We start from the raw sequence: 24,339 nt of genomic DNA, 5'->3' as shown, positions 1-24,339 counted from the left end.
AGTTTTTAATGTAATACAAACATATTTAGAAACAGTATTAATAAATTTATTAATCTCAAATATATAAACAAAAGAAAAGACATTTGTTTGAATAAGGCAGCTCTGCCGCTATTATGTGTGTGTATCGATAACTTGATATCGCTTGGCTGCAGCTGACTTTACGTTATTTATGTCTAGTTAAAAATGTGCTTTATTTAAAACTTTTACACACAATTTTTATTTTAATAACCATAAAGCACAGTTATTATAGTATTTGTGATTGTTTTATGATTTTCTATACAAGTATGGTGATTGAATACGCTCAGGATTAACAGCTGCTTAAAACTATCGCTCACCTCTGAACAGTAACCTTAAAAATGATTTGTTTACTATTGCGCCAGTCGCGTAATTATTCCTGTCGCTTTATATACAAGCCAGTTCTTAAATCATCAGTATACAGAGTGAACAGAGCACTACACTCGACACCATGTAAGTAATCCATTCTGCCGTATACAACAGATTTAATTCCGTCATACCGTCAAGAATTATGAAATTCAATTTTGCTTTTGTTGCTCTGTAGGGCTGCGGCATGGCGAGTACGAATGGCAAGATCCGAAGTCACCAGATGAAATGTAAGTAAATAAGCAAAAAGAAAGGCTTCTTATTCATAATTCCACGTGCAGCGTAAATATAACCTACGTAGACAAGGACGGAAAGCGCTTCAAGGTACAGGGCAAGGTGGGTGATAACGTGCTTTATCTGGCGCACCGGCATGGCATTGAAATGGAGGGCGCCTGTGAAGCATCTCTGGCTTGTACCACCTGTCATGTCTATGTGCAGAATAGGTATCTGGATAAGCTAAACGAGGCGGATGAAAAGGAGGACGATCTGCTGGACATGGCGCCCTTCCTTCGTGAAAATTCCCGCCTCGGCTGTCAAATAATGCTCGACAAATCTATGGAGGGCATGGAGCTAGAGTTGCCCAAAGCTACGCGAAACTTTTACGTTGATGGGCATAAGCCCAAGCCCCACTAAAAGTACGCTTTAACAATTATTGTTTATAAATAAAAACAAATATAATTTTAATAGTTGATTGTGTTCCCAACATTAATATGTATTTCTTAAGTTGTTAAACAATGCTTTCGTTATCTGTTTTTTTTTGCGTTTTTTTCATGTAGCGCATAATTAAACTAAAGAAAATTTGATAAGTTGAGCCTATAAAAATTACATTTTCTAATCAGATGGTTGACATTGAATAAAAGTAGTACATACGGAGAGGGAGGAGGGTGGAGTTGGAATACATGTAAAAAATTCATCATAAACAAAATGTGGTAAAAATTATGTTACAATTAATGCAAATATAGCTAAAAAAAAGAAAAGCGACAAACTAAAAGTGATTACAACAAGTATGGATTCTTGTTGGGGATTTTGAAATGTGCGTGTCTCAGTTTGAAGAAGGGCTGCTTGAACTGGAACGTGTGTGCACGCTGGCACGATCATTGGATTCGTCATCACGATCCTGACTTTTCTCGTCTTTGTCTAGCTCAGGCTTCATATCACCAGCACTAGTGACAACGCTGGCAACGACTTCCTCTTTGGGCGATAAGTTTTCACGCTTGATCGCTTCTTTCTCAGACTTTGCGCTGTTCTTTTTGTTGTTGTTGTTGCTTTTCTTCATGACAGCCAGATCCTTCAACAAACTGGCTACCTTACGATTCAAGTTGTCTACCTTCATATCATGCAGGCGCTCTACTTCTTTTAGTCTGTTGCGCATTTCGTTTTCCTTTTCAAAGTTTTTGCCCTTAAGCTCTGTGAGCTGTGATACATATATAGATTAAAAATAATTTCAAATTAACTTTAGTTTCTTGACTCACCTGTTTGTCCTTTTCCAAAAGTTCCTTGTCTTTGTGATTTAGACGCTTCTCTAGGCTGGCAATGCGCTCTTTGAGATGTGTTATAGCAACCACATGATCTGATGAGTTTGTGTCCACACTAATGGCAACTGGCGCTGTTATGTTGCCATTGCCGCTATTACCACGCGACAGCTTGTCAGGTAGCTCCATACCAGCAGCACTAACAGCATTCATACCACTGCTGCCGCTTTTGCCAATATCACCACCGCGTGAGGGCTTTTTAGCAGAGGCGCTGTCTCGATGACTTGACGTGGCGGAGGATTTGTCGTGTGGCCGCTTCTTAGACATGGATATTCGCCCCTCCTGCTGTGCTTTCAGCAAGGCACGCTTATAGGCGCACGTACACAGCCAGCAAAGCATTTTGCCATTGACCTGAAATTGATTTTGATTGATTATAAGCATTAGCATTACAACAACTCTTTAACAATCAAGTGCTTAAAACTAGATACTCTTATGAACGCAATACATTTGACTTGCAATTAGGAGTCTCTTAATACAACAATTAATCATTTACAATAACTTAATTTAGCGCTTATAAAGTTAAATCCTTTGGCTGGCTGGCTGACCTTTTTGTTCTCGTCGCGCCTGTCAAAGGCTGATCGCAGCTTGCACTCGTCGCATTGTGTTGGCGGTCCATATTTAGCCTCGTAGCTTGCGCATCTATTTTGCAGTTAGTGTGTACATATATTGCATATATATTTTAATGGTAATTCACACACACAACACGTTGGAGGGGGTAGCAGAAAAAGAGAAGAGAGAAATGTTTTGCGTTCATAAGAGACGTTGTTTTTTTTTTTTTTTGTATTCTAACTATTGCCAGACTGAACTACAAGAATTATGTTGAAAACTGACTACTTGGAGCTCAGCTTACTTTGTTAGTAGACTTGGACACTTACCTCATGCATTTGGAACTACCAAAGGCGGCAACTATTTTGCAGCATTCGCAGGCGCTGGGCTTGCCATATTTGGCCAAATAATGTTCGCATTTTTTGCAGGCACTTTGTGATTTGCTGCTAATATGCGAAAAATATATTTATAACAAAAAAAATGTAATATAAGCTAAGCCTAACTTACGTGGCGGAGGGAAATTCCGAGCGGCAGTAAGTACATTTAACAACTGAGGTAGACCCACGGCACATCTGGAAAAATTAATAAAAATAACATTTAATACCTTGTAAAAACATCATGATATCGTTCTTAGAACTGCAGTTGGACCCATGACGATCATTATTCACAGTCAAAGGCTACAGTTTTTCAGGCCTCTGTCACCGCTGCCCGCTTTGCTGCTTCCTCTTGCCGACAATTTTTCATTGTTAAATGCGCAGCAGCATTTTCGTCGCGCGTCAGTTTTTTCTTTTTACTCTTTTTTGCCAAAAACGCAGCAAAGTCTTTATGATTCACGCTATGTTTTGTTTGTTTGCATTTTGAGTTTGTATTAGTCTATTCTTTTTTTTTGTTGCTTTTATAAATTTCTTTTTTGTTTTCACCTTGCATAGCTGCTGTCCTGAAGAGAGTTCTTCATACGGGTGTCGAGTATAACATTTCGAACAGGCGAATAATGCTTTTGCACTCATTTTAAATTTTATATTTATTTTTTAATAATTACTAATATTTTTGTGCTTTTTGTTAAAATTCAGCTTGGTGATTTGCGAATGCGATTTTTGTACCACGCACACAGTGTAACCACACTTAACAAGCTGAAAGTGGCGGTCGGGAAATAAAACGGCATTTATGCTGTATCAACAATTTTTGCATATGTATACACTGGTTGCGTGAAAACAAATACAGTAAAATCTTTAATTATCAAAAGGTTGTTTAAGCTAAACAAGCTCATATGTTATGAAATTGAATACATTCGCTAGGATTCCATGATTTGCTTATGCAAAAACAATAGATTCGGAGACAAAAGTATTGTGTTATAATAATGATGTATTATTATTGTATTATATATTGTGGTTTGTCGTATGCGAGTGGTCACTGTAACTGATGAATGCACGCAACCACTGTCATCCAACTATGAAATAAAATACAGTTTAATTTATATTTTGCGAAATTGAATAGATAATTCAACGGGATTAATAGATTTCTTTCTTCGTGGAGCTCTATAAATCTTTTACTCTATTATTAAATTAGTTGTGTGTACTGATTAAAGATACCAACCCAATGCAAAGTTTAACAGATGCTTACACACTGTTAGTTTCATACTCCGCGGCAACCCTGTCGGGTGTAGCGTTAAGTTAAGCTGTCAGATATAAATAAAAATAAAAAGCATACAAATTCAATAGAAATTAGTGCGACATTGACACAAACTAACAAAAAAAATTATTTGCAACGCCATGTGCGTTTGCAACAACGCTTAAGAGAACGGAAGTGAGACCAATAATTAAACTCGTAACTGGAGCACGGCTGAGGGCAACCCACACTCCAACCCCCAAACGCACTTTGGAGTATATGCCTGAGTGTGTGTGTGAGTGCGTGTGTGAAAAAGGGATAAGCTGGTAGAGACTGCAGAATGTATTGGAAGTATGTGCTGATACTTAGCGCACTGGTTGCGCTCTGTCTAGGCGCTCTAAGCGATCCATACAAGGAGCTGGGCGTAAGTAAATCAGCCTCCACACAGGACATACGCCGTGCATACAAGCAATTGGCCAAAGAGTGGCATCCGGACAAGAGCAATCATCCAGATGCAGAACAAAAGTTTGTGAGAATCAATAAAGCCTATGAGCTGCTAAGTGATAGCGATAGACGAAGACTATACGATCGTCATGGCATTACCAGCGAGGATTCACATTATCTAAAGCAAAAGCATGATTACAGCGGCTACAATCGCTTTGGCTCTGACCCAGTTGAGGAATTCTTCGGCAAGCACTTTAACTTTGACCAGGACATAAGTCTTTATCACAAGCTGTCGATTACATCCAACTATTTTGATCAAACTGTTTTACCAAAGAGCAAAAACAAATTGCACATTGTAATGTTTTACAACGACTGGTGCTTTGGCTGCATACGCATAGTGGGCGCCTTTAAGAAACTAATCGATACGTTTGAACCTTTAGGCGTAACCTTTGCAACGGTCAATGCGGCGCACGAGCCTGCCGTGCTGCGTAAGTCCGGCGCAGATGACATACCAAGAATGGTATTGGTTCTATCTGGTCACTGCTATGTCTATCGCGAGAACATTTATACACAACAAAAGCTTGCCGAGTTTATACGCAAGAAAATGCCTTTTAAGATTGGCCAACGTATTAACGATGACAATATTGATGAATTCCTGAATGGCTGGCAGGATAATCGCGTTAGAGCTTTAGTGCTTGAGCCCAGAAGTGTGACACGCCTGAGATATTTAATCTCTGCCTTTGCTTTTCATGAGCGTGTGGCCTTTGGCTTTGTGGATTTGACTAGTCAGTACTGTAAGCAGTTGTTGGAACGCTTTAAAGTTAATCCCAAGTTGGATACACTGTTTCTTTTTAATGAGGACTCAGTACGCGCTGTGGCCAGCATATCCATGGCGGATATACCTACGCAAACCTTGGATAATATCATAGCCGCCAATCAGTATTTATCACTGCCTAGACTTTCCTCGCAAGAGGTGCTTGAAGGCGTTTGTCCAGCCGAATGGAATAGACCACGAAAACGCTTGTGTGTCGTTTTGATTACCGAAAACTCACCTGAATACGATATGGCCAGAGGTGCCTTAAGACACATAGCCTTGGAGAGTGGCTATAGTATGGATCGTGTGAGATTTGCGTACATGTTCAAAGAAAAACAAGCCGACTTTTTGAATGCCATATCCAAGGGCTCGTTTGAGGATAATCTGCTGCGTTTGGTAGTTATCTGGCGCAGAGACAGCACACAAATTAAATATGAGTGGGTAGATGGCGCCAAGTTGGATATAAAGTCGGCAGACTACAACAATAACTCAGCTATAAATGCTACCAAACATGAGATTAACTTAACCATACAACGTTTACTCAAAACTTCGGAGGCTTTAACCTATGAGGCCTTTGTACAAAATCTACTGGACGAACATGCTCAGGGTATACTAAGTAAATGGATAACCAGATTGCTATATATGGCGGATTATCTATCAGATAATGTTGAAGATGAGCATTTGTTTGCTGCGTTATCATTGCTTGGCACTATAGCGTTTATGTTCACCGTAGGCTATATTATGATGTATTTTGTACGTGCCGAGGAAGAGTCCTTGAAAGCACAAGGTGCCATCAATGAGGATGCATGCAAAAATAAGCTTGCCAAAGTGCAGCCAGAATTGAAGCTCTATGAACTTAGAGCTGAGAAATACAATGGTCTAGTTAGACTATTAAAACCCGGTTGTCGCACTATATTACTCATAACCGATCTACAAAGTCGCACCAAGCTTATACCACCCTTCCATCGTGCTGTTTGGCCTTATAGACGCACCAAGACTTTATTATTTGGTCATATGCTTATAGAAAAAGGCTTACCCTGGTATACAGAGCTGCTGCGTCTCTCACTTTGCACAAATCAACAGCTCCAAATTAATCCGCGCAACTGTGTGGGCACCGTTATAGCTTTGAATGGACATCGCAAATATTTTTGCGTCTACCATGCCAAGCATCCGGAATGCGCACGCGGTAATAAGCGCATGATTAAGATGACCAAACAGCTTTTGGATCGCAATGACGATCCTGAAATAGGCAACTTTCTGGGCGTCAACTATTCAGAGGACTCTGAATCAGAAACAAATGTGCTCTTTGAGGACAACTTGCTGGATGGTCTTAGCAATTGGTTGGATCGCTTATTCGAAGGCACCACACATCGTTATTATATTAACTACTGGCCCGACTTTCCTACAAAGTAAAACTTCTCCCCTCCGCTTACCAAAACCAAATGCAATGCAATATCTAACAAAAATGTAAATTACTTGTACTTGGACACAACACAAACACTGCTTGTAAATCTTTCTAGTCAATAAATTATTATCTATGTTATTATTACAATGATCTTTATTTTTGTTTTTTAGTTTTAAAATTGAATATTGTTGCATATCATATCGGATTATTTAAAATGTAGGTTAATGTGCTTGCAAATAAAATGTATCTATCAGATCTATATCTGAAGACAATTCAATATTGTATTCTTTTAAATAGACAATTATTGATTATGTATGTATGATTTGAATATGCTTTGGTTTTTAAATTTATTTTAATCAGTAAAGATGAAATTAATATTTCAATTAAAATTAGATAACCTTTATTCACATGAATATTTATGATAAACAAACTTAAGATTTAATTAAATTATAAACATAGGAGAAATTAGGTTTACTGCACGTTTTTTTGGTTATTACTGTGCATGAAAATTACAAAAAACAAACTTCTTCAGATTTTCTTTTTAACATAAATATCTTAAGTAATATGTGTAATTTTTCTGTTTACAGTTGACTTCTCTCCAACTGACTGAAATACACAAAAACAAGCCAGGCACAATTTAATCTAACGCAACAGCTTTGCCTTTCGATGAAATTGGATGAATAATAATATATTGGTGTACTGCTGGACCAACAAAGAGAATTAGAAACAATTTCCTGTAGTGTTCTCCAAAATGAAAATTTGCATAAAGTTTGTATTGTAGTTACACAGTATTACGCATGTTTAGCAAAATTATAAACTAAAGTTTAAACTATATAAACAACTGAAGTTTTTGTTTTTAGAAAATAGGCACCAAAGCTTAGTTGTACAAGCATATTGATATATGTATTTATTTAGTATTTATATTTAATTATGCGCCATGACCGAGTGCAGTTTTATGACAGCGCGATAGTCATTATGAGAAAGCTGGCCGCGCCTAGAGCGCTCCAGGACACGCTGCAGACGTTCAATGGTGGCTGCGTTGTCGGTGAGTTTAAATAGATCGTCAAGATATTGCAGCGATTCACGCGACCAAAACATTGAGGGTTTCGTTGCATCCGTATTGATTTTGTGACTGTCTTGGGTGCCGTTTTCCATGTCGGCCAAGAGACGCACACACTCCGGCCGAAGATGTTTTTCCAGCCGCAGATTGCTGGGCGAACGCTGATGGGGATCGTTGACGGGCAGCTGACGGCGTGTATTTATTACAGGTACAACCTGCCTGGGTTTGGTTTTGGGTGGTTTTTGTTTGGGTGGACGCATCGAAGGTGCAGCTGGTGCTTGTTCCTGATCCTGATCTTCACAAGCATGTGGTAGTGTTGTCGGCTTGCCGCGCTGTTTGGGCGAACGTTGCTGTTGTGGTTGTTGTTGCTGTTGTTGCTGCTGCTGCTGCGGCTGATAAGGAGTCAATAGCACTGCTGCTGGCTTGCGCGGCTGTATGCCCATCAGTTTTGGATCTATCATCAGCTGCGTTAGCCGATTCTTGTTCTTTAGCATGACATAGTCAAACAACAATTCGTCATAATTCTCGTGCGGATAGGCGGTAAATATGACGCGCCAATGGTCGTCAATTTCCTGTCGGAGCGCAGGTGTGGCGACCTCCACAGCCGGATACTCCTCGATGAGCTTGCCTAATATAAGCAGCAGTTTGTCCAAGTGCATAGTGCCATTGCCGAGTCCTGCCTGTCCTAGCAATATCATGTTCAGCAAACGACGCTTGCTGGCTGCTAACTTGTAGCTGTGCTTAGTGTTCTGCTGCTCCAGCTGTTTGATACGTTGATAATGATCGTGGGGCTTGCCCAGAGACGCCTTCTGCAGGCTAGCGATGCCATCGCGTATGAAGCGAATGAGCACATCCACGCGCTTGGGTGGCAACTGGCTTGTAAACTCTTTGGTCTTGTTCTTGACCTGCTGATGGCGATGCATGAGCAGCAGCTGCAGTTGTTCCTGTTGCTTCTTGACTCCATAGATAACCAAGACATAGCCGTATTCCTTGAAATCCATGCGCACGCTCACTTGACACTGTTTGGCGCTATCAGTTAAAAATTCTCTGCCCTCCGGACTAAATAAATATTCAGTTTGATCGCGTGCCATCAAAATGCGCGCCTCGGTGGGCAAGTCTCCCAAGCCAGTACTTGTGTTGGAAGCGGCTTCGGGAACGGCATTTAGCTTGGTGTTTACACACATGCTTATGCCTTGTATACGCTGCGGCTGCTGCTGTTGCTGACTGGTGCTGGGCAGTTGCTCTTCTGGCTCGGGCGTGGTGCTGAGCGGTATCATGTCAGGCATAGCGCTGCTTGTTGGCTGCTCCTCATTGCTTGTAGTTGTGGAGCTGGGCAACTCAAAGTGCTCCGAGAAGCTATAATTGGAGTCAGAGTCCAGTTCATGTGTGTTTATCTTACTAACGTTTGCTTTAGTTTGCGTATTGCTGGTTATTTCCTTTAGTTGTATCTGCTGTTTGCTACTGGCTGCTTTGGCCTGTGGATTGGGGACATAGTCATTGGTATAGACTTGCTGTGGCGGCGCCTTTAAGCGGCGTATCTTCTCAGGTGGCTTGGCCAGGCCAACGACCTTTAGAAATCTAGCATAGCAGCTGTTGCTGGCAAACTCAGAGTCCCAATTAAAGTGAAAGGGTGTCTCAATTGGAAACAATGCTGGGGTATCTTCCAAGTAGCTCAGCCTGCCAGTGCGATCTTTATACGTCTTTTGATGCGATATGATTTGACTTGTATAGACTTGCTGTCGAAACTCGCCCATGCGCTGACGACACTCCTCAAAGAGATGACCACGTGCGGCGCAATAGCTGCAATGTTTGGTGCGATACTGTACATTGCTCTCCAGCTGCACATTGGAGCGGGTCTGATCGTAAAGATAATAGATTAATACATTACTTATTAATGCTGTGCGTTGCACTTACTGTGGAATGATAGCGACGCCACTTGTCGGGACATAGCTCAGTGGTATGTCCACGCATCTTGCAGATCTGACAGACAACGCGACTGTGAAACGAGCATTTGTTGCATTTTTGCACATAAAGCGCCTGCTTGCTGCCGCACTGTAAATAAATGAATATGAAGCATCAAATAATAAATAAATGGACAGGCAACTTACACCAAGACATATGGCATTCGGACAACGTGGCTCAGCATGTCCAGTATTGCCGCAAGTATAGCAAACGATTGGCTTGCGTGGACGCGGACACTTGACACGCACATGTCCCATTTCTAGACAATTGGTGCACTTGAAATTGGAGCGCTTGCGTGCCACTGGATAACGATCCGAATTCATAATACGCCAGTCATTACGATGGCCTATGGAATTGAGTTTAATTAAAATGTTTATCGTTTAATTTGCAAGCTTACCACTCATGCCCTTATATAGCTTGTTCAAACTGAAATGCTCGCCATGCCAGCTATCATTGTAGAAGCGACACATTTCCATATTCCAACCGACTAGATCGCCGCCACGCGGCTGATCCTGCAAAGCGCGCATAGTAGGCGCCATTAGTACATCAACTGGATGCTGCGGTTCCATCTCCTCATCCTGCTTGTCTTCATCTAACTCTGTTAGCTTAGCTAGCTCTAGTTCCTCATCCACGATTTCCACTGATCGTTCCTCCATTTCAGAGCTGCTAACCGGCTCCCGCTCCAGCTCCGGATGTTGCTGCTTACGCTTTGCATCTGCTGCATGCTCGTCAATGCGCTTGAAGACATCACTTAGATGTTCCCTGTTCATGACAGATTGCAGCTCAGCCTCATCCTCGGTATTGGCATCCGAGCCAACGGAGTTTGTATCCGATACATCCTCTAGCAACTGTGGTCGCAGTTCTTCCTCTTTCACCATAGGCTCGTCATCTGATATAATGTCCACAATTTCTGATAGCTTGGGCAGCTTTTTCTCGCGCTCCTGTTGTTGTTGCTGCTGCTCCAGCAGTCGCTCTGCTATTTGCCTGGCAGTGGGTAGCGCACGCTGCTCCTCGTCCTCCTCCTCATCACCAGAGTCCGGAGCTTTCCTGCATTGGCTCAAGCTTATGCGGCTCCTCTGCATTCTTGCCGCTGACTCAGTCGCCTAATCTTGCGCTTACAGCGTTCCACCGCCATGCCACGCGCTATGCCCGGCACACCAGTAGCCTGTGCCTCATCCTCATCCGTATCCGTTTCCAATTCTTCGCCTTCGGTGCGCGCATCGGACTGACTTTGATTGGTGCTGGAGGCGCGACGTTTGCGCAGTCGTTTGGTTTTATTAACTGTCGCATCTACAGCTTCCTCCACATCGGAGCTATCGCTGGGCGAATCTACACTGCGTATAATTGTAGGCGTCGCCTTGGGCTTGCCCTTGCTATAGATGCCGCTTTCAGTGAGATCCGATTCGCTTTCATAAACATCCAGTGCACGAAATTGCTGCTCATCAACACGATAATTGCGCTTAATCTCCTCCAGTCGCGAGGGCGGCACAAACTCATACTCCGAGGAGTTATCGCCTGTTGCTGAGTTATCCAGCTTATCTAGTTGCTCGGCTACGGCGGCGTCTCGCATAGCATCCTGGGTGAGCACCAGCAGATCTTCGTCTGTAGCACTGGCACACTCCGCCAGCAGACGGCTGGTATCCTTTTGCACAATAAAATCATCGCTAGACAGCACCGAGTTGCAAGGTGAGTGCATTAGGGTGGGTGTGCTGGGTAGCTCAGTGGGTGGTAGAGCTATATCTGCTGCATCCATGGCGTTCTCTTCATAGAAACTGGACTCTGGTTCTGTTTCACTTAGGTCTGGATCTTGTTGCTCCTCGTCTGGTTCCTCATCGCTTGCATCTACATTTATTATGGGAACCGGTGGTGCCGGCACCAATATGACATCATCTGTATCCGAGGACTCGCTGTTCATCAAATCTATAATCTCCACAGGCATTTTCTTTTGCTGCTTGGCGCGCTTGGATTTCTGACGCTTTTTGTCCAAGCGCTGATGCTGCTCCAGCTTGCGCTGTTCTTTGGCAAACCCACCTGCAACCTTTGGCTTGGCTATGGGCCAGTTAGATGGTATTGCCACCAGCAGACGTTGATCAAAGCGCTCTGGCTCAAAGTCGGTAGAGCTAGTAGCAGCAGCTGGCGTTGTTGGCGACTTGGGTGTAGGCAACTCCTGTTTGGACACATCCTGCGGCTTCTTGACTGCAGCTGGCGGAATCTTACGTTGCTGTTGTGGCATCATCTTTGGTTTTTTTTGCAATGGCGCCGACTTCTTAGGACAGCTCTTAGGCTTCACTGCCTCCGGGGCCTTTGTTTCATCCGTGTTAGAACTGGTCTGCTCCATAGCTGCAAGAAAATTCAAATATAATGTATAAAACAAAATAATATAAAATAAAAATAAATGGAAATTACACAAAAATTATATTTTTTAATTTGGGGGTTGCGCTTTACAGTTGTTAATAGCCGCTTGGATTAAGCAATCGCTGCAGATGCTCATTGCTTATGTCCGCCAGCTGCGGCTGATTCAAGCTATAGCCCGCTTGCTGTAACGCCTGCAGCTCCTGGTCATCCACATTATAGAGTATAGAGGGCTCGGTTTGCAAATCGGCACGATTGGGCCACAGTAACAATGCCACTGAGCTGCGAAAGTCTGCTAAGGCTTCATGGATTTGCTGCTGGCACATACATAGCTGCTCCCAGTCGCAAATATGCTGCCAATGCTCTTGCTTGTCAAGCGCAGTCTCAAGCGCCTGCACCAGTCGCATCAAAACAAATCGTCTATAGCGCTCCTCAAAATATTGTCGTGGCTTGCTCTCTCGCTGCTGCTGACGGCGCCTGAGCACATCGTATATGCAACTCTCTATGGAAGAGAGCGCAACATGCAGCGATACCATGAGTACCACTATTGAGAGCACATACTGCAACGGCGCAGTCCGCAATTGCTCACGCCAGTAGAGCAAATCGCAACCATTATACAGATAGTTATAGTCAATTATGAGCAGAATTAACAACAATTTGAGCATGACTATGGCCAGAATATTGTGATTCAATATACTGCGCAAGCAATTGCAGAGAGCTCGCGGGATTCCCTTCATCAGGCGCAGTAGCCAAAGTGGTGTCATGGCTGTATTTGTTGCTGTTGTTTTTCTTGTGTATATCACACAAATTTCAAGCACAATTTTCAATTTTGTTTATGTCTAGTTACTAAAGTTCCCAATAGCAATGTCCCAAAAAAGTCAATGCCCACTTTGCCAACTTACCCACAACTTTTCTTGGCTGCTGCTCCTCTGGATTTGTTACAGGTGTCGACGTCTCGCACTTGTTGTCGGTCCAGTAGCGCGGCTTGCCAGTTCCATTGTTTATTACGCGTTTGTCGCTTACAATGCGCTGCTGGCGCTGCAGCGGCGGAGGCATGTACCGCGCATCCATATCCACCTCCACTTGTTGGGGGTGCACCGACTCTGCTGCAGTGCCATCATTGTAATCATTATAATGTATAGATGAATAAAGTATAGATTCCAGCTCATTTAACCTGTCGCTGTCCATTTCTTCTAGCTAAACAAAAACACAAGCACAAATAGTGCGCAAAATATAATTTTTCACTTTTTTGTTAATACTTACATCGCTCATCTTGGCTGTCTTTGTTGCTTCGATTTGAAGTTATGCATATGTTGTATGTATCCTTTAAATATTGTAAAAAAGAGCAACAAAATCAGCAAACGAACGAAAAACGAGAGCACGTTGTGGTTGTGAATCGTCTTTATGTAAATGAACATGCTGTTAACTGTTAACAGTTGGGGTTGCAATACAACACACTGTCATCCATTAACGCTATATTGACAGCCGGCCACGTACGATTTGTGTAAAATAACAAAAACTTTTAAAACAAATGTAAGTTAAATTAACTAAAGTATTTAGTGTAAAGCTATAGTATTTTTAATGTTTATAGCATGGAGCACATGCAGCGCTATTTATCACCTGTAAACCCAGCGGTTTTTCCACATCTCGCTACTGTGCTGTTAATTATCGGCACTTTCTTCACCGCCTGGTTCTTTATATTTGTGGTCTCGCGCAAGAACTCCAAAGAGCGTCCGCTCATCAAGGAGTTGCTAATCAGTTTGTGTGCCTCGATTTTCCTAGGATTTGGCATTGTATTTTTACTGCTAACTGTTGGTATTTACGTATGATCAAGCATTCCGTTTTTGTGAATAAGAATAAAGCATGTGGGCGTGGAGTTTACCGATAAATGTATTAACTTAGAGTTGTGTCGTTTTCTTCAATAGTATCCCATTTAGCTCGCCACCTAATTTAAATAAGTGATCATCTTTGGATGTTAAACGAGCCGGTGTATTTTATGGCAATAAATAACTGAACAAAATGACCGATACTCGAACTAAACTAAAAATCTCAACTTTAATATAGATACATATATATTTAATTTGAAAGATTCAATTTTAAAACTTATATAAAAACCAGCGGTGAATATTTTTCCATATAAGTATATGTTGCTAACATATTAGGGATAATAATGTCAACTAGCCAGCCAATCCAGCTTTCTGTCTACACTTTTGCATGGTGGCGCGTAAGATGAACTGTTTGCGTGAGAGTGTGCGAACATGCTTCAAGAAGGTTTCCAGATCAATGACACCGCCACGCAGACCCTCGCCAAGGTAATAAATGGCATCCTCTGTGGCCGCCTCATCAGCATATGCATTAAGCAATCTGCAAAGTAAAAGTGTATTATGCAAAGTCAACAGAAAGCGAAGAAATGCACTTACTGTCTGTACAAAGGCGCCGTAGTGGTCACTGCTTCATCGGGATCAATGGCTTCGGCGTTTTCTAGCGAGTCCAAACTTTCCTGCAATTCCTGCTCCTTATCCTTTAGCACACCAATGTTTTTCTGCAGCTCAGTTTGCTCGCGCTCTAAGCGTGTGATGATGGCGTCAATTTTAGCGCTGCCTTCCACCAGCTCTTGCTTGGTCCGATTCAGCGTCTCAATCTCAGCTTGATACTGATTAACCTTCTCCTGTATACGACGGCGGAGCTTATCCTCCACAGCGCTAATCAGCGAGGCCTTTATGTGCTCCTCTGTGATCGTACCCGTTGAGCTGACAGACCCAGCACCAGCAGGATTCTATTAAAGTAACAATTATTACAAATATACGCTTAATAATGCTTTGAGTAACTTACATAGCCACCAGTGCTGCCGGGATAACCACCTGGTTGTGGATAATACGGTGGATAACTGCCACCACCACCCACATTACCTGCTGGTCCCGCGGTAGGATATGGTGGAAAGTTACCACCACCAGCAGCAGGATAAGGTGGAAAATTACCAGCGCCTGCACCGCTAGGATAAGGCAAATAGCTATTGCCAGCAGCGCCCCCTGGTTGAGGCATATAATCTGTAGAGAATTTTATAAGCAAGTGTAATAAATTGCATCATGAGCACATACTGCTGGCAGGATATGGTGCCGGTGTTGCTTCTTTGGGCTTTGAATACACTGGTGGATGATCGCCAAAGGTTACAATCATGACCTGTATGAGTGATAACAAATCCGAGCTCTGCGGTTGCCAATCATGCAGATAAGGTAGGTATATTTTGCCATTGTGATCCACATACATGGATACCTTGATTTGCATTGTTGGTGTGGGTCTGACAAAGCACATAGGCGCATTTTGAGGATGAGTGTCCATTAGCCAGATGCAAATGGGAATGTAGTACGTATTGTCTACAAAAAATCAATTAATAATCGCTTTAAATTTACAAAATTAACCTACTTTTGTACACCACCGGAATGGTGCCCTGCAGCTGAAACAAATCCTTTTTGCTGCCATCATTAAAAACTGTTAAAACAACAATAAAAAGATGAGTGCTCTCCTTCTTCCTTTCTGACGCTCTTTGTACTCACCAAATGTCTGCAAATCATAAGATAAACTGCGATATGTGGTAACCACATCTATAACATCTTTGCGTGTTGCACTCACATTCTTATACTAAAAGCAAACCAACATTAATCAAACTTAATTGCGTTTCGATTGGAGTTTATGAGTCATCATTGAAAAATACCTTAGCTAAATATTTTGTTATCTGCGCCTCTTCTATGGCTGGCATGCTTGTTAACTTCTGCGCTGATTAATTTACTTGCTACACCAACTACTAATTTTTTTTTCAATATTTGCTTAAACAAAATAATTTCTTTATTGTTATTCGCATTAGAGCTGGTAAGCGATTCGATTCCAAATCGATGTAATCGATAATTTTGGATTGATGACTAAACTTATTCTTTTAAAATACTTTAAATAAACAACGCCACTGAACTAATTAAACCAAAGAAACTGCGGGCGCAAAGGAATTTTATGATATTTGTAGAATTCTTTCTTTATTGTTACTGCTACCAGCGGCTTTTCACATTTTTCAGCACTGAGAACTTTACTGTGTGACCATAATGCTGTAAGCGTATGAATTTTGCTAACAGACATTTTACATTAAGGTAATGTTAAGCCATACGTTACTTTTTTTTTTTTAATTTGAAACAAATTTAAAGTTATGATAATTTTATATTTTTTATTATTCAATGTATGTTAGTGGCAAAGATAATATGTGCAGCTCTTGTGGTTGTTGTAGCTTATCCGTTTTTTATTCATGCAGTCTTGCTAAGTTTGTGTTTTTTGGATTGCCTGCAAAAAATAGAGAAAAGAAAAACACAAAAATCATAAATTTATAAAAAATAATAAATAAAAGATGAACACTTGGCTTTGTATCTTAAATATAACTTTATTTGAATACTTTCGTTTGTGGTTTTTCTCACTTTACTATTTAGGCATATGTATGTATGTATATATATTAATATATATATATATATATTTTTTATGTGTTCGTGTGTCAGTTACTTAGCCAATGTTCAGTTAACTAGGTATTACTATAGGTATTGTTCATTTGTTACTTTTCTTCATTAAATATATGTGTATATATCTGTGTATAAATATGTATATTTTTTATTTTTATAAAAAGTCATTATCATAATTCGTCGTATGGTTTACGCTCTCGCCTTGGTGGTTGTGAAGCTTTAGTTATCGTGTTGTTTACTTTCTTCTATATTTTATGAATTACACATATATAAAAATATTTTAAATGTATGCTATTTACGGCTATAAAACCATTTCATAGTTTTTTTTTTTTTGTTTATTTATAAGTTTCTATTTTGCATACATTGCTATTGCTTCTGCTGTTGTTAAACTTTTGGTTACAGTTAGTGGGCTAAGTATGTGCGCAATACCAACAAAAGCATATTTCTTTTAAACTTTTACTTTTTTTTTTTTTTTGGCACATTGACTGTGCGAAATGTTTGCTGGTGTTTAATAACAAGTGAAGCAAGTCTTGTGGGCGATTGTTGTTTGGAAGTGGTGTGGCTATGGTTTATATATTTAATTGCATATACCAAAATATTATAAATTGTACATAGTTTAGCGAGTGCAAAGATATTATATATCAATATCTAATCTTTAAGCTTTACTTGTTTTTGTTTTAAGGTGTACTTTGTTCTGTTCCATATATATTTTTCGCTCAGTGTATCCAAAAAACAATTTGTTCTAAAATGTCAGTCTATGGCGCAAATTTTTAAATTTGTTGTTGTGTCTCATTTTTTTTTATATAGTATACTTCATAAAAAATTCCCTAAAATGCATTGTCATCAACTTGCGACAATTTGTTTTACTTTCGCATTTTGTATTTATTTTTATTTTGTTTTTTGTTCTTGCGTATGCGTAATGTCTGTCTGTGTGTGTGTCTGTGTGTGCGTGTATTTGTGTTGCGCTTACATTTAATGTTAGCTCGTTAAAAAATAGCTACATACACACATACATATATAAATATATATAAATGCCCAAGTATAGATTTGGGTATCATTGTCACGCTACATGCTGCTAATTGCTACAACTACGTTCTATTTCCTGGCTAGAAAAACGGTTTAAGGAGCGGGGATTAGAGGGTGTGGAGTAAGGATAAGCTGGAAAGGGAAATTGTGGGCTTGGGAGTGGGAGTGGCAAAGGGGTTGGGGGTTGGGGGGAGCTTAAGCTAGCTTCGTATAGGCATAGGCTGCAATGACGCCCACCACAACACCTGCCGCAATATATGTGAGTAATGACCTTCGTTTTTTCGCCGACTGTTGATTGTCCTCGTTCTCGCGCTGCTTGCGCTTGATCTCGTTAACCTTCTGCTCCAAACTCGACTGATATTCGTTGCGTTTTCGTCGCTTCAACTCCGAGTCGGTACTGAAATAAAAAATATAGATAAACAATAAACATTAGTTAATGTAGCAAGAAATTTGTTTCTGTTGGCATTTTAGCTACGCACCTCGCTGTCGCCTCAATGCCATTGGCTTTGTTATGCTCCACCGTAGTAGACTTTTCATTGTTAGCATTCACATCATCCGCACTGGGCAGCACTTCTCCATTGCTGTGCTCCAGCTGATCAATGTGCTCATATTCGTCCTCATCATCATCATCATCGTCATCATCATCGTCCACATCATCCTCCTCATAGTCTTCCTCTATGTCGCTATCCGAATCCTGTTCGCTATGCTGCGCTAACGAAGGCAGCGGCGGCAGCGGACGATTGTTGAGCAAACTGTCTGCCACTTCGGCATTTATAATTTCATGCGGCTTAATGATTATGTTATTCAGGGCATCCTTGCTGCTCAGCTCTATGCTCTCGCCATTGGCATGCGCGGCACGCACGTCCAATGAGAGCACACCACCGGCGCTGGGCGCCAATGGCAGATTCAATGAATCCGAGCGTGGCGGCAATGGTGGCGGCTGCTCATCCTGTGTCTGTGCATACGCATCGTTGCCCAAGATGGGCTCCTCGGCGCTAAGAAAGCTCTGCAAAGTGGGGTGGGATGTGAAGAGAGTGTTTAGCAACAAAGCATTGACTAATAGTGCACTAAATGAATCAAACAGATGATTCACTTAGCACGCTTTTAACCACAAAGCTTAAAGGTTTGCATGTATAATGAGCTACAAAAGCCAATGAATTTACAGCCTATGTGTGTGTGTGATGTGAGCTTAAGTATTAATGTGAGCAAGCCAAGCAGAGACTAAAGCACAAACAGTTTAAACAATTAACAAAATTTGCATAAATAATTATTTACAATAAGAAAACCAACAACATTTTCTTAAATAATTATTTCCAAATTGAATTTACATCACATTTAAAATTACAAACAATTTCATGTTCTCTCTTGAGTTTGAGTATCTGTTGCTTTGGCACTCTTTGGTCTTAGCTCGCTTTGTTGCTCACACTGCATTTCGCATTGGCGCATTCGTATTCGGCATCTAGCATCGGCAGCATATTAATTTTGTAGTTCATTATATCAATACGTTTTGTGTGCTAACGTAAGGATCTACGACAGCGCTTTCTGCGCATACATACGGGATCGTTCAGCTTCTTGATGCCCTCGATGATGGCCTGATATGAAAAGTCCAGCTGATCTGCAGTCTGTATGAGACCCAAGCGATAGCTGCGCAGCTCGCAGAGAACTTGGGATACATTGCATTCGCCAAACTTGTCCACCAACACCAGACAGCAGTCCACCAGGCAAAATGTGCCCGATCGTCCAATGCCCGCACTACAATGCACTATGGCTGGGCCAACGTCGACGCTTAGAGCGCCCGAGTCGCGCACCTGCTGCAAGAACTTGAGAAATGCATCCGGCGAGCTGGGTATGCCAAAGTCCGGCCAGGTAGTATAATGGAATTGCATCACCTCGCGGCTTGTCTGCGTTTCGAGATCAGTTAATCTATTTGCAGAGTTAAGATTAAAGATTAACTAAAGATTCAGCTTACTATGCGTATTCACTTACTTGAACCACCTTCGCACATAGTTCTGATACGTCTCGCATTTGATAAGTTCCACGCATAGTTTAACAGTATTTAGCTTGAGCGCATGTTCGGCACCCAGCTTATCGGGCCAGTATAAGTGGCATTTGATTTGTTTCTTTTCCACCAGCTTATTGAGCATCAATATAGCTCTAGAGTCCTGCTCCCAGACCATTAACCAAAAGTGTCCAACTGTTTCCTCCAGTGGTCCCTGCGTCAGTATGTACTGACGTTCTGCGCGCTCCAGCTGTTAATTCAAACGAAAATGCTCGATTCAACAATATAAATCTTTCAATTAATTTGCTTAACTCACCTCAACTAGATTGGCATTGACATAGTTAACGTTGCCACGCCTTAGCACAATACGTGAATGATCATAGGGATTAACATCTCTATAGCGATTCAGTCCACGATTTTCTAGGCGTTCCGATTCCAGTGTCGTAAACTGTTTCTCTTTAGCCTCGCGATCGGACTTTTCGCAAATTTCCTGTGAATTGTAAAATCAGTTTTTTAACTGCTCGTGAGGGAAGTCTTTAATGTGATTCACATAATGTTGATGTACAAGCATGTGCATGCTTGTTTGTTTTTTTTACTGGGATAGCCCCAGGCTCTTAATCAATTTTGCCGCAGTTTCTTATCTTGGCCCAGTGACTGCCTGACCCTCCTTCGTGCTCTTAGCCATAGAGACAGACACGCTAGCATGACTAATTCAAACATATGTATGTTTTTGTATATCTATAGATGTATGTACAAAGCATTGCTAACGGTATTATCTTTGGCATGACCATTTGATTGTTTGCTTATCAGCTGTATTATCTTCCATGCTATAACGAATCGGAAAATAACAAATACTAAGACAACTAGGAAAATTAAAAGCAAAACTGGCAAAAACACAATTGAATGCTCTTACTTTGTGGACTAATTAAACCTTTTAATTGATAGCAACAATTGGTTCAATTTCATTTGAACAATTTTGTATTAAACTTTTAAGATTTACGATTATATCTTATTGTAAGTATTGCTTTTTATGAATAACTCTGCTCAATCAACTTTTATTTTCAAGCTGGCAATTAATTAAAGCATATAATAGGTGGATGTATTGATTGCAATGTTACATATACTCCAAGTAAGTCACTATACCACAAAAGCCACAATGCCTCAAGTGTATAACAAGTTCAATGTCATTAGATTCTAGAGTTTCTCCCACTTAAGCTGTATATATAGTAAAGTGCTCCAATTTGCATTGAGCCAATCTTTTGGAGTGTTTGTTTGTAGTAGGTGTGGTTGTAATGGATGTAATGAGTAATGAGGCATGAGGCATACAAGCCGAAACACTTGCTTTTAGCACTGATTTCAATTCGGGCTGCTAATTGACAGTATTTGTCATTAATTGAAGTGATTCAGATTAAAGTTGTGATTAAAAACTGCCTCTGACAGTATTATGAAATTCAATTGTACTAAAGCACATTGCCCGATAACACAAGGCACAAAGAGACAGAGAGCGAGAGAGTTAGGAAGAGAGTGGGAATATTCTCTGAGATTTACATGTTTGTATAGGCCTATAGTAGAGTAAGTGTTATCGCTACTGTTACTGAGTCTCGTTTTGACTTGTGGCTGGCTTTATTATATCGTCAATCATGTGTGTATATGGGATGTACAAATAACGGATTTCATTTACAATACAAATACACATTAAGCAATCAGTATTATATACATTCGTACATCTGGTTCATATGGATTTTATTGCAGTCATTCATATTTTTATGCCATTTTAATATAAGCGGCACTATAATTTTCTACCAAAAATACATATGGCAGACATTGAGTAGACTGTCCGAAAAGCTCCTTACATAGAGTGAATGAATTGCCTATAGTAATGAATCCCAATTACAATCTTAACAAGTTGAAAACCCCCGGGATATATAATGATGTTATTGCGGTAATTAGTGTATACTTCCTGTTAGTCTAAAATAACATTTCCATTGAAATTGAAGATTGTGAATGTAGAAGATTTATGTATATTAAAACCGACAATCAAGATTAAAAATCTATAAAAAAAAAACTGAGTACTATATTTTAAGAAAAAACAAAATTTGAACCATCCAGAGTAGAAGCAACATTACTCTGAAATTATTCCACATTGCAACAAAGCGTAGATCGTTTTTATGTTGCCATTTCCTTTCACTTGGCTCAGCTAACATATTCTGTTGAACTCTTTGCAGCCAAAACAATTGTTGGAGATTCCAAAACTGAATGAAAGACCAAAAGCGTCGAGATATCTAATAACTGCAGCAATGGGATGCATGCTACATATGCATATTGTATGTTTGTGTGCATAAATAAATTGCATGCTGCATAAAGAGACGGAGCAAGACAAGAAGAGAGCGAAACAGAGATAGATGGAAAGAGAATGTAAAGCATCTCGTGTTCCGTCGAACAATGTTTTGAGCTGTAGCTGTCATAAATGTAGAAGAAGAATCAGCAACACAAAAGGAAGCAAGGTGATAAACACCAACATAAGAAAGCTCCCGCACATAACAATGTATATACATACATACAAACAAACAGTTGTATATATACATATACATAATGTACATACCATAAGTATTCATGTATTTATGTTATTTATGTATCGAAGTGCGCAGAAAGCATAACAATAAACAATAAATAAACTGTGCTTGTTATTATTACGGTTTTCATTTTATGTGGGCTAATGGTAGAGGGGTGTAGTGGGTGGACCTGGGTCGCATAATTCATTGGAAATGTGCATTTTGCAGTGTGTGGGGGACGCTTTCAAGCGAAAAGCAATTTGCTTTTAATTTTGCTCGCACTGTAATTGATGCTGTATGCGAGTTAGTTGGAAAATTAGATTATCCTGCTACAAAGGACACCCACAAATACACACAGAAGAATGGAATATAATATGCACACAGATACAAATATATATATACCCAACACACACACACACACACACACACACACACACAGTCAGGCAATGTCATCCTAACTGCGAAGTTGAATTCCGTGAAATCCAAATTGAAGTGAGTGGCCAAAGACGACAACAACAGAGAAACGGGGCACCGGGCATGGGCAAGCAGCTGAAGACACATTTCGCCGGAACTGGCCATAAAGCAGAAACTCCAGATCAGGCAAAAGACGCAGACGCAGACGACGGCAACAGCAGAAACAGCAAAAGGAAAAGGCAAGCACAAGAAACCCCAGAGCCACAGAGAGCGAGAAAGAGTGAGAGCCCAGTTACCCATACCCCCAAACGCATTGCCCTTTGTGCCAAGCGCAAGAAATTTAACTGTTCACGTGTGTGTGTGTGTGTGTGTTGTTTGTGTGCATGTGTGTGTGTGTCAGACTTTTGCATGTTTTGTCTACTTGCAAGGTAAGCTCGTTTCTATGAAACTTTTTAGGCAAAAAAAGTTAATAAAGTAAAGCCAGCTTAGAACAAACTTAAAGCAAACAAAAACATAAACACTTAAAGTGTTAAATCTTTTTGTTTGGGCAAATAAATGTATTATGTATGTAAATTTTCAACTTTTTGATTTGTTTGGTTTGCATACTTTAGCTAGTTTTTACTGTGCCAACTAAAATTCTAACAGTAAACTGCCAGTTGCACTCTCACTCTGGCAAAGCACTCTTAACAGTTAAAATTGTGCAAAGCAAACGACCGACCGACGTTAGATAGAGGGAGCAAGAGCATAAGTGCTTTGTGGGCTATTGCACATGTAAATTGTTTCAAGTGGCAAAATATTTATCAGAAAACCGGGCCCCCAAAAAGGCAATCAAAACAAATGAAATCCAAAACACACACATTTCTAGGAAAAACCAAATGAGGAGTAACTACAAAGAATTCGCAGAACTCGGTTGCCAATGCCGCTATGTCTTTTATCAATACAGAATTAACAATTATGTATAATAAACGAGAAAATACATATTTTTGGGTAATATTTTGTTGTTGTTTTGTAGCAAACGCTCGAGTGCACAGAGCAACAGGAGAAGAAGCCTTCTGCGCACTCATCACATTTTCGTGGAAATCGTATCAAAAAGGAATAAAAAGCGCTTGTGGGTGTGTGTGTGTGTGTAAAGGTGCACATGTATGTATTTTTGTGTTGTGTGCAAGTGTTTTTGCTTGCATGTATGTATGTATGTGTGTGTGTGCTTGCTTGCTTCTCACCTTGTAGAACCCAAGCCAACCCGATCCATTTTTTCTGCTTTTATATTCCTGTTCGATTTTCAGCCTGCCTGGCGTATTATCCTTTGTCGTCGCTATTACTGTTTGCTGTTCACGTTCACTCATTTTATATTATTTTTGCTTTTTATTGTTGCACCGCACACAGTCAACTTTTTTTTTGTGATATTTTAGAATTTTGTATAGCAATTTTTTCTCGTTTCGCACTGTTTCTACTTGATTTGCTTTCGTAACACTATCACATACACGCACTCCAACTTCGTCAACGCATGTACAACAATGTTTTTCAACTATAATTCACTAATATTTGATTATATTTGATTAAAACCTCGCAGCGCCGAAGCCAACCACCATCAGTGTTGCCAGAATATCGTGGATTAAAATAGTCAAATGATGAAAAATGGCTAAAAATAGTCGAATGCAAAAAAGGCTAACTAAAATTGCTACATTTTTATGTTAACAGTTTTATATCTAGAATGTAAAACATATACAAAGAATAAAAATGTATGTAAATAAAAT

At 40.4% G+C, this 24,339-nt stretch overlaps 7 protein-coding genes across 13 annotated transcripts; 3 read left to right on the top strand and 4 right to left on the bottom strand.

Moving 5' to 3' along the window:
- The first annotated feature begins 225 nt into the window (after positions 1–225).
- On the top strand, positions 226–1,081 carry LOC108601116 (adrenodoxin-like protein 1, mitochondrial). Its single transcript, XM_017989037.1, has 3 exons — positions 226–468; positions 560–611; positions 663–1,081. Exons 1-3 carry the CDS (start codon positions 357–359, stop codon positions 1,012–1,014), a joined length of 516 nt encoding a protein of 171 aa, XP_017844526.1. The 5' UTR covers positions 226–356; the 3' UTR covers positions 1,015–1,081.
- On the bottom strand, positions 1,060–3,541 carry LOC108601115 (protein FAM76A). 3 transcript variants are annotated; one of them, XM_017989034.1, is made up of 6 exons: positions 3,380–3,541; positions 2,967–3,031; positions 2,789–2,905; positions 2,459–2,552; positions 1,854–2,264; positions 1,060–1,795 (listed from the first exon to the last, which is right to left on the bottom strand). In XM_017989034.1, exons 1-6 carry the CDS (start codon positions 3,464–3,466, stop codon positions 1,424–1,426), a joined length of 1,146 nt encoding a protein of 381 aa, XP_017844523.1. In that variant the 5' UTR covers positions 3,467–3,541; the 3' UTR covers positions 1,060–1,423. The 3 variants fall into 3 exon arrangements, with proteins under 3 accessions (XP_017844523.1, XP_017844524.1, XP_017844525.1); XM_017989035.1 differs by having other exon boundaries at positions 2,789–2,902; XM_017989036.1 differs by lacking the exons at positions 2,459–2,552; positions 2,967–3,031; positions 3,380–3,541 and having other exon boundaries at positions 2,789–2,860.
- Positions 3,542–4,098: 557 nt separating this feature from the next.
- LOC108600140 (dnaJ homolog subfamily C member 16) lies at positions 4,099–7,511 on the top strand. 3 transcript variants are annotated; one of them, XM_017987533.1, is made up of 2 exons: positions 4,099–6,731; positions 7,315–7,511. In XM_017987533.1, exons 1-2 carry the CDS (start codon positions 4,405–4,407, stop codon positions 7,316–7,318), a joined length of 2,331 nt encoding a protein of 776 aa, XP_017843022.1. In that variant the 5' UTR covers positions 4,099–4,404; the 3' UTR covers positions 7,319–7,511. The 3 variants fall into 3 exon arrangements, with proteins under 3 accessions (XP_017843022.1, XP_033149760.1, XP_033149759.1); XM_033293869.1 differs by having other exon boundaries at positions 4,100–6,789; positions 7,315–7,510; XM_033293868.1 differs by having other exon boundaries at positions 4,100–6,828; positions 7,315–7,510.
- Positions 7,512–7,571: 60 nt separating this feature from the next.
- LOC108600141 lies at positions 7,572–13,451 on the bottom strand. Its single transcript, XM_017987534.2, is given in 7 exon segments — positions 7,572–9,643; positions 9,702–9,839; positions 9,896–10,095; positions 10,147–10,836; positions 10,839–12,089; positions 13,004–13,298; positions 13,365–13,451. Coding segments are annotated over 7 exon segments (4,575 nt in total). The 5' UTR covers positions 13,374–13,451; the 3' UTR covers positions 7,572–7,651.
- Positions 13,452–13,543: 92 nt separating this feature from the next.
- LOC108599360 (transmembrane protein 258) lies at positions 13,544–14,004 on the top strand. Its single transcript, XM_017986164.1, has 2 exons — positions 13,544–13,634; positions 13,693–14,004. Exon 2 carries the CDS (start codon positions 13,694–13,696, stop codon positions 13,928–13,930), a length of 237 nt encoding a protein of 78 aa, XP_017841653.1. The 5' UTR covers positions 13,544–13,634; position 13,693; the 3' UTR covers positions 13,931–14,004.
- Positions 14,005–14,202: 198 nt separating this feature from the next.
- LOC108598896 (tumor susceptibility gene 101 protein) lies at positions 14,203–15,971 on the bottom strand. Its single transcript, XM_017985657.2, has 7 exons — positions 15,814–15,971; positions 15,656–15,740; positions 15,525–15,590; positions 15,200–15,475; positions 14,934–15,148; positions 14,522–14,877; positions 14,203–14,465 (listed from the first exon to the last, which is right to left on the bottom strand). Exons 1-7 carry the CDS (start codon positions 15,856–15,858, stop codon positions 14,279–14,281), a joined length of 1,230 nt encoding a protein of 409 aa, XP_017841146.1. The 5' UTR covers positions 15,859–15,971; the 3' UTR covers positions 14,203–14,278.
- A 351-nt stretch (positions 15,972–16,322) lies between these two features.
- On the bottom strand, positions 16,323–24,184 carry LOC108600881 (tyrosine-protein phosphatase non-receptor type 61F). Of its 3 annotated transcripts, XM_017988700.2 has the most exons (7): positions 23,806–24,184; positions 19,936–20,109; positions 19,607–19,869; positions 19,177–19,543; positions 18,100–18,626; positions 17,892–18,017; positions 16,323–16,424 (listed from the first exon to the last, which is right to left on the bottom strand). In XM_017988700.2, the coding sequence occupies exons 1-7, from the start codon at positions 23,926–23,928 to the stop codon at positions 16,388–16,390; spliced, it is 1,617 nt and encodes a 538-aa protein (XP_017844189.1). In that variant the 5' UTR covers positions 23,929–24,184; the 3' UTR covers positions 16,323–16,387. The 3 variants fall into 3 exon arrangements, with proteins under 3 accessions (XP_017844189.1, XP_017844187.1, XP_017844190.1); XM_017988698.2 differs by lacking the exon at positions 16,323–16,424 and having other exon boundaries at positions 17,055–18,017; positions 23,806–24,183; XM_017988701.2 differs by lacking the exons at positions 16,323–16,424; positions 17,892–18,017; positions 18,100–18,626 and adding an exon at positions 18,953–19,079 and having other exon boundaries at positions 23,806–24,183.
- Positions 24,185–24,339: the final 155 nt, after the last annotated feature.

Source organism: Drosophila busckii, chromosome 3L (assembly GCF_011750605.1).
Source record: "Drosophila busckii strain San Diego stock center, stock number 13000-0081.31 chromosome 3L, ASM1175060v1, whole genome shotgun sequence".
Taxonomy (NCBI): Eukaryota; Metazoa; Arthropoda; class Insecta; order Diptera; family Drosophilidae; genus Drosophila; species Drosophila busckii.
The sequence above is the reverse complement of the archived record's forward strand: the minus strand, read 5'-3'. Positions and strand labels throughout refer to the sequence as shown.

Bases quoted from the DNA above. Each gene is read 5' to 3' on its own strand.
- LOC108600881 (XM_017988698.2), bottom strand. From the start codon at position 23,928: ATGAGTGAACGTGAACAGCAAACAGTAATAGCGACGACAAAGGATAAT. The intron at 18,627-19,176 runs GTATGTATGCGC...CCCACTTTGCAG, and splicing joins TCAAGAAGCTGAACGATCCC to AGCTTTCTTAGCGCCGAGGA. The intron at 18,018-18,099 runs GTGCGTAGCTAA...TTTTTATTTCAG, and splicing joins GGCATTGAGGCGACAGCGAG to TACCGACTCGGAGTTGAAGC.
- LOC108598896 (XM_017985657.2), bottom strand. From the start codon at position 15,858: ATGCCAGCCATAGAAGAGGCGCAGATAACAAAATATTTAGCTAAG. The intron at 15,741-15,813 runs GTATTTTTCAAT...GTTTGCTTTTAG, and splicing joins TAACAAAATATTTAGCTAAG to TATAAGAATGTGAGTGCAAC. The intron at 14,466-14,521 runs GTAAGTGCATTT...TTTACTTTGCAG, and splicing joins ACGGCGCCTTTGTACAGACA to ATTGCTTAATGCATATGCTG.
- LOC108600140 (XM_017987533.1), top strand. From the start codon at position 4,405: ATGTATTGGAAGTATGTGCTGATACTTAGCGCACTGGTTGCGCTCTGT.
- LOC108601116 (XM_017989037.1), top strand. From the start codon at position 357: ATGATTTGTTTACTATTGCGCCAGTCGCGTAATTATTCCTGTCGCTTT. The intron at 469-559 runs GTAAGTAATCCA...GTTGCTCTGTAG, and splicing joins AGCACTACACTCGACACCAT to GGCTGCGGCATGGCGAGTAC. The intron at 612-662 runs GTAAGTAAATAA...TTCCACGTGCAG, and splicing joins CCGAAGTCACCAGATGAAAT to CGTAAATATAACCTACGTAG.
- LOC108601115 (XM_017989034.1), bottom strand. From the start codon at position 3,466: ATGAGTGCAAAAGCATTATTCGCCTGTTCGAAATGTTATACTCGACAC. The intron at 3,032-3,379 runs GTGAAAACAAAA...TAATTTTTCCAG, and splicing joins CAGGACAGCAGCTATGCAAG to ATGTGCCGTGGGTCTACCTC. The intron at 2,265-2,458 runs GTCAGCCAGCCA...AATCAATTTCAG, and splicing joins GGCGCGACGAGAACAAAAAG to GTCAATGGCAAAATGCTTTG.
- LOC108599360 (XM_017986164.1), top strand. From the start codon at position 13,694: ATGGAGCACATGCAGCGCTATTTATCACCTGTAAACCCAGCGGTTTTT.